The sequence below is a fragment of the Nyctibius grandis genome, chromosome 8 (assembly GCF_013368605.1).
Source record: "Nyctibius grandis isolate bNycGra1 chromosome 8, bNycGra1.pri, whole genome shotgun sequence".
NCBI classification, from domain to species: Eukaryota; Metazoa; Chordata; class Aves; order Nyctibiiformes; family Nyctibiidae; genus Nyctibius; species Nyctibius grandis.
The window spans coordinates 1,387,394-1,400,348 of NC_090665.1; the positions used below are offsets into that span (position 1 = coordinate 1,387,394).

Here is a 12,955-nt window from a genome sequence, read left to right on the forward strand (position 1 = left end):
GAGGTAGCCGGTTCTGTGGGGATGGAGGTTTTGTAGCGGTGGTGGCATCTCAGGGGCTTTGTCGGCTCCTCTCCCACAGCCCGTCTCCATCTACGCATGGGCTCCTGTGGGGGCATGCAGCCTCCCAAAAGCTAGGGCTTGTTCCCTGCCCTGGCTCCAGTGCCCGTAGCTCGTTCCTTCCTTAAGTATTTCCCTCGTCTGTTTGTTGTTATGTTATTTTTCTTCTTCTTGGTGTTTGACTGCTCCGTAACCTTTGTTTTGGCCTTGGATTGAATCCCAAACAAATATTTCTCATTATCTAAATATAAGACCTGGGAAACAGGGTCGGTGCTCTATTCCCGTTGGCAGTCCTTATCCCTTGGAGTACTTGACCATTATAGGTTTCAGCAGATGAACAAGATTGCTGATCTTGGCCAGAATCCTTCCTGGGCATCAAAGTGAGCCAGTTGCAATAATATAAAGAATGTCTGGGAGAAAAATACAGCTCCATAGTCCTGCGGTCGTCTTGGGCAGTACAACCCAGCCCATACCGTCTTGTACTGGGGGGGGAGCGTGATGGCACTGGGCTCTCCTCTCAGCAGAGCGTATGGTGGAAGCTCCTGAGGACCCCGCGCTCCAGCATCTGCTGGGCGTCGAGGATCTCCGCAACTCCGCGTGAGGACCATGCATTTGTACAAGCCCTCCTGTGCGGATATCCCACCCCCCAAGCCCAGCCTGCAGAAGCCGAGCGAAGCGTTCCTGAAAGGCAGGAAGGCGAGCGCGGTTCCCAGAGCCTGCCCTCCCACCGCGGGCTGGCCGGCGAGGCTGAGCCAGGCCACCGAGCTGAAGCAGCTGGAGAAGTTCCTACACCTGCATGGGCTGTCGCTGCAGGAGACCGTGCGAGCCGAGACGGGCATGAAGTACAGGTACTTCTGTGTGTCCCTTGCTGGGGTGGCTGTTTGGTGGCAAACAGCTGGAACTACGGGAACCTTGTCCAAGGAACCACCTGACACGGTGGCCAGTCTGTGCCGTAGGTCTGTGCACACCTCCAGGCAGGCTCACAGGATCTGAAGGTGTCATCTCCTTTAGTAGCTTCTCTTTAAGTTTTCTGAGCACTGTAGGAATCAGCACGGTTTTGAGCAATGGTGACCTGGTCTCTTAAAACTGTGAATTTGATTTTTCTCTTCTCACATTAGTTGTTTGTGTCTGTCTACTGAACTGCCTCTTCCAAATTTGGGTAGAAGTACTTACTCTTTCTGATGTTCTGATGAGAACTCATTAGATGATCATTAGGTCATTAGATGATCTTTAAGGTCCCTTCCAACCCAAACCATTCTATGATTCTATGTGCATTAGAAGGATAAGGGCTGAACAGTGAAGCACAAACCATGGAGAATAGGGGTGTTGTGACTGAGGCTGGTGCTTCCATGTAATGTCTGGCCCTGCTCTGCCATAAAACTGGAGCAATCGGGCTGAAAGCCTGAGAACTGGAGTGTGGCTGGGTTCAGGCAGTGACATATGTGGCTTGTGAGCGTCCAAGGGAGAGGGCCTCGTCCGTGCAGGGAGCTGGGACAGCCTCTGGGGCGATGGGTGAAGGCATCGCTGTGCTTTGCCTGTTGGTTGACATTTTGGTTTGTTTCAAAAGCGAGTCATTTAGAAGGACGACATCCCGTATGGAGAGCAGATAGATTCTCTGTGCTTTTAATAAAAGAAAATTCTCTTCAAAACGCTTGTTTTCTATCAAAATTGGCTTTTGCCCATGGCTGGTCTGAGCTTAACTCTGAAAGAAGACATCATCTTCACTGTTTTATGGAAACAGCACCGTTGTGTCGCAGCGTTAGCTGCTGGCTGGGGAGGTTTGTTGTGGTTTGGAGACACTGTCCAGGGAGGATGGAGAAAACTTCTGTCGGGATGGATGCCCCATCCCCAAACCTGCTGGAGACTGAGTTTTTAAGTCACAGAAAAATGTAATTAATGAGATATTCTGGGGCTGCCCTGTGCTCCAGGGGTGCTTGGTGTCAGCCTCGAGGCTTTACCCAGTGCCAAGGGCTGTGGTTGCACACTCAGCTCTAGCACAGGCTCCATGTGAAGAGCTCCGTACACCCTCTGGTTTAGGCTTATAAAATGGAATTGGTTCATTTATAGGATGATTAGTTCTTAGTTTGTTTGACAACAATAGTATTTCTCTCAGACGAAATGCCATTTGCAAAGCCAATTTGGTGTCTTATTATCCAACGAGGTGTTCGTTGCACGGCTTCCTTCCATCCACACTTTGCTGGGGTTTGAGCTCTTAAAGACCAGACTATGTGGGCTGGGTCTGTCCTCCCGGCTGGGGAGCGGTGACTGTAAAACTTCTCACTGTTCTGCTCGTGCATGGTTAAAATAGTGTCTCAGCTGCAGTTTGAGACCCCGGAGGTGAAATGTTATACGTGTATGTCTGCAAAAGCACCCAGGCAACTTTTGCAGAACATGCTGTTGGCAAATGTTATATGTGGAAAGTATTTATGGAGGTCACGGGCTCCCGAGGCGCTGCTGGATTAACCCACGCAGCAGCCTTTGGAGACGGGGACAGAGTTTTCTATTCGTATTTGATCTGTTTTGTATTTAGTTGAGGTTTTGTTCAGGGAGGGTGAATTCTTGCTGCAGCACACAAGCCCCCAGCAAACTCACTTCGCTTGGAGCAAGCCCCCACCAGGCTGTCCTGCGGGAAACCGTGAGGAGTTCCTGCACGCTGAGAAGCCCTGGGATGCTCTGCCTGGGTTGTGTTGCTTTTGTTGGTTCAGCTGATTAAGAAGTTGAAATTTAGGCTTGTCCTGCTGAATCACAGAATCAATGAGGTTGGAAGAGCCCTCTGGGCTCATCGAGTCCAACCATTGCCCTCACACCACCATGGCAACTAGACCAGGGCACTAAGTGCCGTGTCCAGGCTTTTCTTAAACCCCTCCAGAGATGGTGACTCCACCACCTCCCTGGGCAGCCCCTTCCCATGGCTAATGACCCTTGCTGAGAAGAAATGCTTCCTAATGTCCAACCTGAACCTCCCCTGGCCAAGCTTGAGGCTGTGTCCTCTTGTCCTATCGCTGGTTGCCTGGGAGAAGAGGCCGACTCCCACAGCGCTACAACCTCCCTTCAGGTAGTTGTAGACTGCACTAAGGTCACCTCTGAGCCTCCTCTTCTCCAGGCTAAACACCCCCAGCTCCCTCAGCCGTTCCTCGGAGGTCAGACCCTCCAGACCCTTCCCCAGCTTGGTCGCCCTCCTCTGCACTTGCTCCAACACCTCAACATCTCTCTTGAAGTGCAGGGCCCAGAACTGGACACAGGATTCAAGGTGCGGCCTCACCAGTGCCGAGTACAGAGGGACGATCCCTTCCCCAGACCGGCTGGCTACACAGCGTGGGCCATCCCGTTTCAGACAGATACAGTGAGCTGGGCTACGGAAGGTGGAAGGCTCTGAGCGACGGGATTGTCCCTGCACCGGGTGATTAAACAGGCTTTTAGCTCAGGAAAAAAAAATGAGTGACGGGGATTACAGCAGATGGGTTTACAATCAGGAGCAGCCTGTAGCCAGTAGCTCTCTGCCCCCCCTAAGGCAGGAACTGGGGGAATGCAAGTGGAAGTTGTGGACAGCAGGTCTGGATCCCAGGAAACGCTTTCCCTGCATCGTGTGATGATGGTGGGAGCTCGCTGTCTACAGTGGGGCTACTACAGAGAGGGCGATTTGGGAACGATCGCTTTGCCATAGCTGCCTTTCCAGGCTCCCTTGATCAGGCTCATTTCATGCATCAAAGCTTTAAAATATCTAATCTTTAGATGGCAAAATATATGAGAGCGCTTGATGTGCTCCTATAATCCTGCGCTGTAATCCCATCCTAATCCCACTTCAGGGCACGGTTGCATTATATTGATGGGGATACAGCTCACAGCGTTGCTTGTTTCCCTATTTCTTGTGCAGACTGATCTCTAGAGCTGCATCCAGCTGTGTCCTGTCTGTAACAGCCAGCGTCAATTTTCATAAGTGGTTTTTTTTTCCTTTTTTTTAGTCTGTCAAACTCTATGCCTTGCTATCTAGTGCGATGGCGATGGCAGACATTCCCACGTCTACCCTTTTTCCAAATGATTTCAGTTGCCACTTGTTTTTTGTGTTATTTTTGTAGGGTTCTTGCCCACACCACGCACGAATGGGGGAGGAAGGGATGAAAACAGGGGATGTGTGTGGGTGAGGATGTGGACAGGGCATCTGCGTGTGTGTACGGTGTTTGTAGCGTGGTATTTCCTCCTTGGAGTAAGAAATCCCGTTTTACACCTTCAGGAGAATGGTGTGTGTAGCCTGCGTGCAGCGTGAGCCCCATCTCCCCCGCTGGGTTTCAGCAGGAGGAGCTCTTCAGCTGCTCCTACGCTGCTGCTCCCTCATCCTGCTGCCTTCTGCTTGCTGTCATCGCCAGCGAGAAACACGTGTGTGTGTCTGCACACGCGTGTACGCACACACGCGTGCACACACGCTTCCTTCTGTGGTACAAAAACCCTCCCCGAAGCTGTGTAACAGCTCGGGCTCAGCCTGCTGGTGCTGCCAGGGTCACTCGGCCCCTCTGGGGGAAGCTGCCCGTGCCGTGGGCGCTTGGCTCGTGGGGAAGGCAAAGCAGATTGGCTGCATCCCCATCCAGCGCCGCGCCGGGGGGCTGGCTGGGAAGTCTGGCGTGTTTATGGGTATATTTAGACACGGGTTTGGAGTCTGCAGTCTGTGTGCGCCCTGGGATGGAGCTCAGCCTGCGTGGTCTTGGTTAAAATAGGTTTTTTTTTCTGGGAGTCTTTGGGCTGACTTTGGGATCTGCTGAGACCGAGTCCTCGCCGTACGCTGACACAAACTGCCGAGGGCTGAGGTTAGCAAAATCCCAGCTAAAGCTCCTCTGGCAGCTGTCAGGCTGGTGGTTTGTTTCAAGGCTCCATCCTTCAGGAAACTACCATAAAGCGGGTACCTGACTCGCCAGCCGTGGGGTGTGCTCCACAGCGCCAGCTCTGCGCTTGGCATCGCAGGGGCTGCGGCTCAGGTGGGGTAAAAATGGATTTTCGTCTTCAATACAAAGCCGACTCTGATGCAATCCCAGCTCTTTTGCTTTGCTTAATTGAAGTAAATAACTAAACGCGATGGCAGCTGCTCTTCCGACATCTTCCTCCCGCCCCGCAGTTACTCCTCCTGCCCATCCCCATCCCTCCCATTGCAGGTCTCCCAGGTTGAGCAGAAAATTACAGAATCACAGAACCAACCAGGTTGGAAGAGCCCTCTGGGGTCATCGAGTCCAACCATTGCCCTGACACCACCATGGCAACTAGACCAGGGCACTAAGTGCCATGTCCAGGCTTTTCTTAAACCCCTCCAGAGATGGTGACTCCACCACCTCCCTGGGCAGCCCCTTCCAATGGCTAATGACCCTTGCTGAGAAGAAATGCCCCTTTTCAGCCTTGGCAGTGCAGGTCTATGGCCCAGTCTGTGCTTTGCAAAGGCAAAACATTGTGGATAAAAAGTGCCTTTCTGGGACCTGGGGGTATCGGGAAGAATTTAGCAGAATCAAAGAGTGTCTGAGAGGAGGCAAAGCTGCAGTGAGATTCCAATCCAGCTTAATTTTAACCTGGATCTGTCGGGCACAGGGACCCCTCATTGTCGGGCTGCAGTTTTCTCCTCTTCCTCAGAATTCCTCCAGCATCAGGAGACAGTTGCCAGGCCGGGGAAGGGGGTGGAGATTTAGGTTACGGTTGACGCCAGCCCTGGAGGAGGGCGTGCAGGCTCCTGGGGTGCCGCGGCAGGGCTGCCCCTTACACTTAGTGTACACCTTACACTAGGTGTAACCACAGTAGTTCAGGGTGCTGCTTCAAGCAATAACTCTCCTCTGGGCGCTGGTGCAAGTACCACTGGGTCAGGCGTGCACCCAGCAAGCGATGGAGCTCAGCAGGGTGACTCTTTGCACCAGACTTTGAATCAGAAGTTGCTTTTTTTTACAGCTTAAGCAAGCCAAAATGATCAACTGAGAGGTATTTTTTATTTTTCTGTGTTTTTCCCCATGCTGAGGTGACCACCTCTCTAGTTCTGCCTCTCCCCATCAGGCAGAGGCCCCCGCGGGTGGGACTGCAGGCTCCCCATCTACGCTGTGTGCTGCTTCCCAGGGGGGCTGGCTTGAAAGGCGGCTTTCTCCATGACTAAACTCCTGCTGCAGACCTGCCACTGCCTGATAAGCTTTTTTTTCTTGTTTTCATAGTTGCTTGGCTTCATCCCCGTGCCAGAAAGACTCCAGAAGACAACAGAGCGTTTCCATAATTCCGGTAGCACGGTGGCTGTTTTCTCAGAGCAAGAGGACACAGCCTCAAGCTTGGCCAGGGGAGGTTCAGGTTGGACATTAGGAAGCATTTCTTCTCAGCAAGGGTCATTAGCCATTGGAAGGGGCTGCCCAGGGACGTGGTGGAGTCACCATCTCTGGAGGGGTTTAAGAAAAGATGTGACATGGCACTTAGTGCCCTGGTCTAGTTGCCATGGTGGTGTCAGGGCAATGGTTGGACTCGATGATCCCAGAGGGCTCTTCCAACCTGACTGATTCTGTGATTCTGTGTTTGTGAAGTACATGGAGGTCCTTAGTGTGTCCAAACAGGAATGATGGGGCTGTTTAGGGGAGCTGCTTACAGCCGTGCAGCCGTAGGTGGGGTGAGCAGGTCCCCCCGCCAGCCCTCCATCGCCCGTCGCAGCTGGGGTGATGAAATGCACATTTTTCGCTGCAGAAAAAGACACCCCGTAGCCTGCAAGAGTAATTATTCTTTCCCCCTGAGGACCTAATGAGCGGTTATGCATTTGGCAATAAGTAACGATGCTCTTACAAATCCTTTTGTTAATTAAAAGGGCGCCGTTCCAGTATGAAAGTGGTTCTACGGTGCCGTTTGGGATGCACTCGGAGATCACAGAATCAACCGGGTTGGAAGAGCCCTCTGGGATAATCGAGTCCAACCATTGCCCTGACACCACCATGGCAACTAGACCATGGCACTAGGTGCCATGTCCAGGCTTTTCTTGAACACCTCCAGAGATGGTGACTCCACCACCTCCCTGGGCAGCCCCTTCCAATGGCTAATGACCCTTGCTGAGCAGGGTCTGCTTGCCTGGCCAGCACTGGCCCTGGGAAGTACAGCAGATCCTTGGCTTGGAGGTGCTTGGCAGTACTTGGAGATCCCCTGAAGACTTGACGGGCCTTGCATTTAATTTACTAAAATGCCATTACGCTGCTCTGAGGTACGTCGTGCTCCTGCCTTGGGTGCAAAACAAAAGAAAAAAGTTAAAAAGCCTTTGCAGAGAGCTCTGGAAGTGAAAAGAGCAATATTTTTCCCCCTTAGTCCAAAGGGAGTGGAAGGAAAATTAGGGAGCTAAAGGCTTCCTGGAACCCCTGGCTTTTACCCAGGGGGAGAATCGCCCTGTTCAGGTAAAAAGCAGATTCCAGAAGTCCTGAAATGATGATTTTTTTTAACCAGCGATGTAGGCTAGTGAGGAAGTCGTGGAGGAAGTGCTGACGCAGCGTTTTTTGCTGGATTGCTTTCCCCGAAGAGGGAGTGTGGAAGGGCAGCGATGACATTAATTGGGCTGCAGATCGTTTCGTAGCAATCTGCTGCATTTCAGCAAACGGCGTCGTTCTGCCTGATGGGATAGTTCTCCTCAGTGAGTCATTCCAGCAGATGCCTCGCGTTATTTCGGGAGCACTGGTCAATGGGAAGAGTTTCCTCTCCGAGGAAAAAAAAACCCTCTTGTACTGTGCAACGGAGCTTCACGCAGCTCTGGGTGTTTTAATCGTGTTTAATCCTGTTCAGTGTATTACAAGACATTAAAATAATGGTCTGGAGCCCATCTTGTGAGCCGCTGGCTTTCAGTCAGCTGAGAAATGAAGCAGATAACATGGGAAAATTGAATTGCCTGCTTTGGAGAGGGGTGGTAGAGCTGAGAGGTGATGGGTGTTTGCCAGCGCGGGGATAAGCGACTGATTAATGGGACTGGGCGCTGGAACTTCCCTCCTCTTTGCAAGAGCTCTGGGTCTCACTTTCAGTATTGATCCTTTCACATTTTATTAAGTGACAATTGATTTAATACTGCGTGGCTCTGGCTGACCGTTGAGAAGCGGCTCCCTCGGTGCCCGGGGGCTGTGGGCTCTCAGCGGGTGCTCCTGCCGAGGGGGTGCCTTGGACACCCGGGGGATTGAAAACTAGATGGGAGTTTGTTCATTAATCCCTCATGAGCAGATCTCTGTGGTGGACGGATCGTGAAAGAAGAATGGGGGGGCTCTGAAGGTGGGTGGGTTGTTTGGAAAAGGCGCTGCCCACGGGGAAGTTGCCTCACACATTTATCACCCTGCTGGCATCCCGCTCAATTCTAATTAGGATTAAGCAAAGCTAGTGTATTTTTCATGCCGGTTTTGATTTGCTTATCACTTCATCACACCCTGAAGGATCTGTAGCGTGAACGTGGGGATGGTCCCTGCGGAAGAGCGGGGCAGCACTGACAGCGTCGCACAGCATCCCTCCCCGGGGCTGCATCCTTCTAGACTGGCTGCCCGGGGCTTGGCTGGGTGGACTCTTCGATGGGTTAAAAACTGGCTGGATGGCTGAGCCCAGAGAGTGGTGGGGAATGGGGCAAAGTCCAACTGGCAGCCGGTCACTAGCGGTGTTCCCCAGGGCTCAGTTCTGGGGCCGGTGCTGTTCAATACCTTTACAGATGATCTAGACGTAGGGATCAAGTGCACCCTCAGCAAATTTGCAGATGACGCCAAGCTGGGTCGGAGCGTCGATCTGCTGGAGGGTAGGAAGGGTCTGCAGAGGGATCTGGACAGGTTGGGTAGATGGGCCGAGACCAACGGCATGAGGTTCAACAAGAACAAGTGCCGGGTCTTACACTTGGGCCACAACAACCCCCTGCAGCGCTACAGGCTGGGGGAAGAGTGGTTAGAAAGAGCCCTGGGGGTGCTGATGGACAGCCGGCTAAACGTGAGCCAGCAGTGTGCCCAGGTGGCCAAGAAGGCCAGTGGCATCCTGGGCTCTATTAGGAATAGTGCAGCCAGCCGGTCTGGGGAAGGGATCGTCCCTCTGGACTCGGCACTGGTGAGGCCGCACCTTGAATCCTGTGTCCAGTTCTGGGCCCTGCACTTCAAGAGAGATGTTGAGGTGTTGGAGCGAGTCCAGAGGAGGGTGACCAAGCTGGTGAAGGGTCTGGAGGGTCTGACCTCCGAGGAACGGCTGAGGGAGCTGGGGGTGTTTAGCCTGGAGAAGAGGAGGCTCAGAGGTGACCTTAGTGCAGTCTACAACTACCTGAAGGGAGGTTGTAGCGCAGTGGGAGTCAGCCTCTTCTCCCAGGCAACCAGCGATAGGACAAGAGGACACATGCTTCCTAATGCGAAGCTTGAGGCTTTCTTCTCAGCAAGGGTCATTAGCCATTGGAAGGGGCTGCCCAGGGAGGTGGTGGAGTCACCGTCTCTGGAGGGGTTTAAGAAAAGCCTGGACATGGCACTTAGTGCCCTGGTCTAGTTGCCATGGTGGTGTCAGGGCAATGGTTGGACTCGATGATCCCACAGGGCTCTTCCAACCTCATTGATTCTGTGATTCACGCCCCGGCCTTAACACATGGCACGTGTCCCCAGGGCCAGCAGCCAGGCTCTGTTTGCCCATGCTGTCGTGCTCCTGGTTTTGGTCCCTTCTGGGAGGACGGAGCCCTCGGAGCCCGGCGGCGGGCACAGGGCTGGAGCTGGTAACAGGTCTCGGGTGCTCTCAGAGGCAGCCCGGGCTGGGCACTGGCTGAAAACCTGCCAGAGCGATGCGTTTTAACTAAAACATTTAATGAGAATTTTGATCAGTCTTCCTCAAGCACAATTACAAATGCAAATTAAGTTTTTCATGTGGAACCAGTGAAAATACGATGACTGTTTGCTAGGCAAGCACAGCGCTTTTGTTCCGCAGCGTGTTTCCTTGCCAAGCTGCCAGTGCTGTTATCAAAAATAAACGTTCCTCACGGGTTTAGATATGCCCCGAAAGAGCTACAAATGTCTCACCAGTGCCCGTGTCAGCCCAGTTTATGGAGATGTAACGGAACTTCTGCCATCATAAGTAATTAGCCCAGCAGGAAACCAATTGGCAAACAGCTCTTGAGGTGGAGTGAACTGGCCGAGAGATGCGCACGGGCTGAATTTATCATCAGAGCTTTTATGGCCCAATGAAACTTTTATTGGGACATAACACAGAATTTATTGTAGAATCACAGACTGGTTTGGGTTGGAAGGGACCTTAAAGCCCATCCAGTTCCACCCCCCTGCCACGGGCAGGGACACCTTCCACCAGACCAGGTTGCTCCCAGCCCCATCCAACCTGGCCTTGAACACTGCCAGGGAGGGGGCAGCCACAGCTGCTCTGGGCAACCTGGGCCAGTGTCTCACCACCCTCACAGCAAAGAATTTCCCTGGGTGCATCCTGCTGAGCTGCAGAATTATCGTGTGGAAGCCTGAAAACCAAGGATTTGTGAGAGTGTATTAAGATAATTCTCGTGAAGGCCAGTCTTGGAGACTGCTGCCCAAAACGTCCGTGCTGGATTTTGGAAAGGCAGCTGCGGTGGCTGCAGCGAGGTCTGGGCTGTTAGATAGAATAAAGCAGGGCATTTTTCGTGTGGAAGAGCTCCAAGGGCAGAACTCTGCATTCCCCAGGCCCCACTCGGGAGCAGGATCCTGCTGTTGCTGCATTTTTAGTGCTTCCCTGCAGCTTGCTGAAGTTTGGCTGCTGCATTAGGTTGCTGTCTGCTCTCGACATTGAAGGATTTCAGTTAAAGACCTTAAAGCGGCTGAGATGGCACCATTAGTGGTGACCTGGGTTGCAGGTTGGCATGCAGGGATGGGGGCTCATGGAACGGGCTGCTGGGCTTGGTGTCCAGCCCTCCTCCGTATCGCAACCTGCAGCCCAACACCACGGTGTGTCCTCCACGGTGCATAAACCTCTGACTGAGATAAGGTGCAAATGTACCCTGATTACGTTGTGATTCATTGAGAACATCCCGGGGTCAACCAATCAATCAATGAGGATGGAAGAGCCCTCTGGGATCATCGAGTCCAACCATTGCCCTGACACCACCATGTCAACTAGACCAGGGCACTAAGTCTTGTCTTAAACCCCTCCGGAGATGGTGACTCCCCCACCTCCCTGGGCAGCCCCTTCCAATGGCTAATGACCCTTGCTGAGAAGAAATGCTTCCTCATGTCCAACCTGACCCTCCCCTGGCCAAGCTTGAGGCTGTGTCCTCTTGTCCTAGCGCTGGTTGCCTGGGAGAAGAGGCCGACTCCCACTGCACTACAACCTCCCTTCAGGTAGTTGTAGACTGCACTAAGGTCACCTCTGAGCCTCCTCTCCTCCAGGCTAAACAACCCCCTGGTAGCCCGCACATGTCCTTGCAGATGTGCCAATCCCACCTCCCTTACCAAGCAAAAATGGGTTATTTGGGTTAAAGAGGAGCTGGGCAGGTGCCAAGGTGCCTGCAGCGGTGAGGGGTGCTGCAGAGGGTATGGGGGCAGCCTTCTGGGGCGCCCACCCATCTAGGGAGATAACTGGGATGGATTCATTTTATCAGCACGCAAAATTTAGAAGACAATTTTGTAAGAAATTAAGGTTAAGATTGAGAAACACTCAGGTTATTTATGTAAAAAATGAGATTTCATATAAGACCTGCTGTCTTAAAAGATTGACAGAACCTGCCAGAATTTAAATGTAGCATATTGGTATTACCGAAAATACAGGTTTAGCTGGCAATCAGCTTAAATTTAATGAAATGAGTAAGATGCTAATTGGTGTGTGTCCAGTGGGATGCTGTGCTTTGGTAGAACAGCGCGGTGGAGTAATTAGTGTAAATAGCCTGTGACTGCAGCCATCGAGAAGCAAAGGCTCAAGCCACACTTGGCAATAATTTTTTAAAGTTACTTCAGTGTAAGGTGAAATTTAAAATAAAATAAAAGAAAAGAATAAGTGGCGTGTTCAGCTTGAGCCGTGCCAGGGGACTGGGGCTGCACCACCTGGAGATGTTTCATCCACCCCAGACCGAAGGGCCTCCAAGCTGGTGAAGGGTCTGGAGGGTCTGACCTCCGAGGAACGGCTGAGGGAGCTGGGGGTGTTTAGCCTGGAGAAGAGGAGGCTCAGAGGTGGCACTGGGGTGGCACGGAGAGCCTGGCCAGAGGCTCGGGGCTGAGCCTGAGCTGCCACCGCACCCCAGCATCGTCCCCTGATGAGGCTGTCACATACTGCTTGTATTACAAGCTCAGGATTTTCGTGACACAAACTTATGTCATTTTAACATTTTAGTCTAGAAGTGATTATCTTGTTCAGGGAAATGAAATAAATCCTGTGTTTAAATACATATTTCTTTGGCAGAGACTGTAACCCCTCTGCAATTAAGCAGCTTGAGTTAATATGCTCTGTGGGACGTGCCGGCAGAACGTGACTGTCCCTTTCTGTCCCCTCCTTGGCACATGAGGGCACGGGCAGCCATGGCAGCAGGGATGGTGACCAGGGCCTGGATGACAGTGACCTGGGCACGTCCCCAGGACCAAGTCACACCGTTGGGCAGTGCTGGCTGCAGTGGGAACTCGCCAGACACGTATAGAGCAAGACGCAACAATACATCTGTGCCCAGCAAGAGGATGCTGCATGTCCCTCAGAGAGGAATAATCCCGGCTTTGTCAGTCTTGCTTTGGGCTCTGAAAGCCGAGTGGGTGCTCAGCCTGCGTCGGGCTGGCTGCACCACCGAGGCAAATCCCCGTGGGTGCCACCACCAGCCGCATCCCCCAGTCCCGTGGAGACACGGAGGATGTCCTGGACGAGGCCCCACTGCGGGGCACCGTGGTGGCTGCGACCCCGTGGCTTGTGCCCCCAGGTGACACACTCTTTTCTGGGTATTTAACAGCATTTATTTGGGATCTGTAACACTAACTCA

General features: G+C 52.6%; 1 protein-coding gene across 1 annotated transcript in view; it reads left to right on the top strand.

Annotated features, from left to right (window-relative positions):
• The first annotated feature begins 513 nt into the window (after positions 1–513).
• KCNAB1 (potassium voltage-gated channel subfamily A regulatory beta subunit 1) overlaps positions 514–12,955 on the top strand; it is a 52,922-nt gene continuing 40,480 nt past the window's right edge. Inside the window, exon 1 of the mRNA XM_068405893.1 lies at positions 514–905. Coding sequence (XP_068261994.1) covers positions 664–905 — 242 coding nt within the window. The 5' untranslated portion in view covers positions 514–663. The remainder of the gene's footprint in view (positions 906–12,955) is intronic.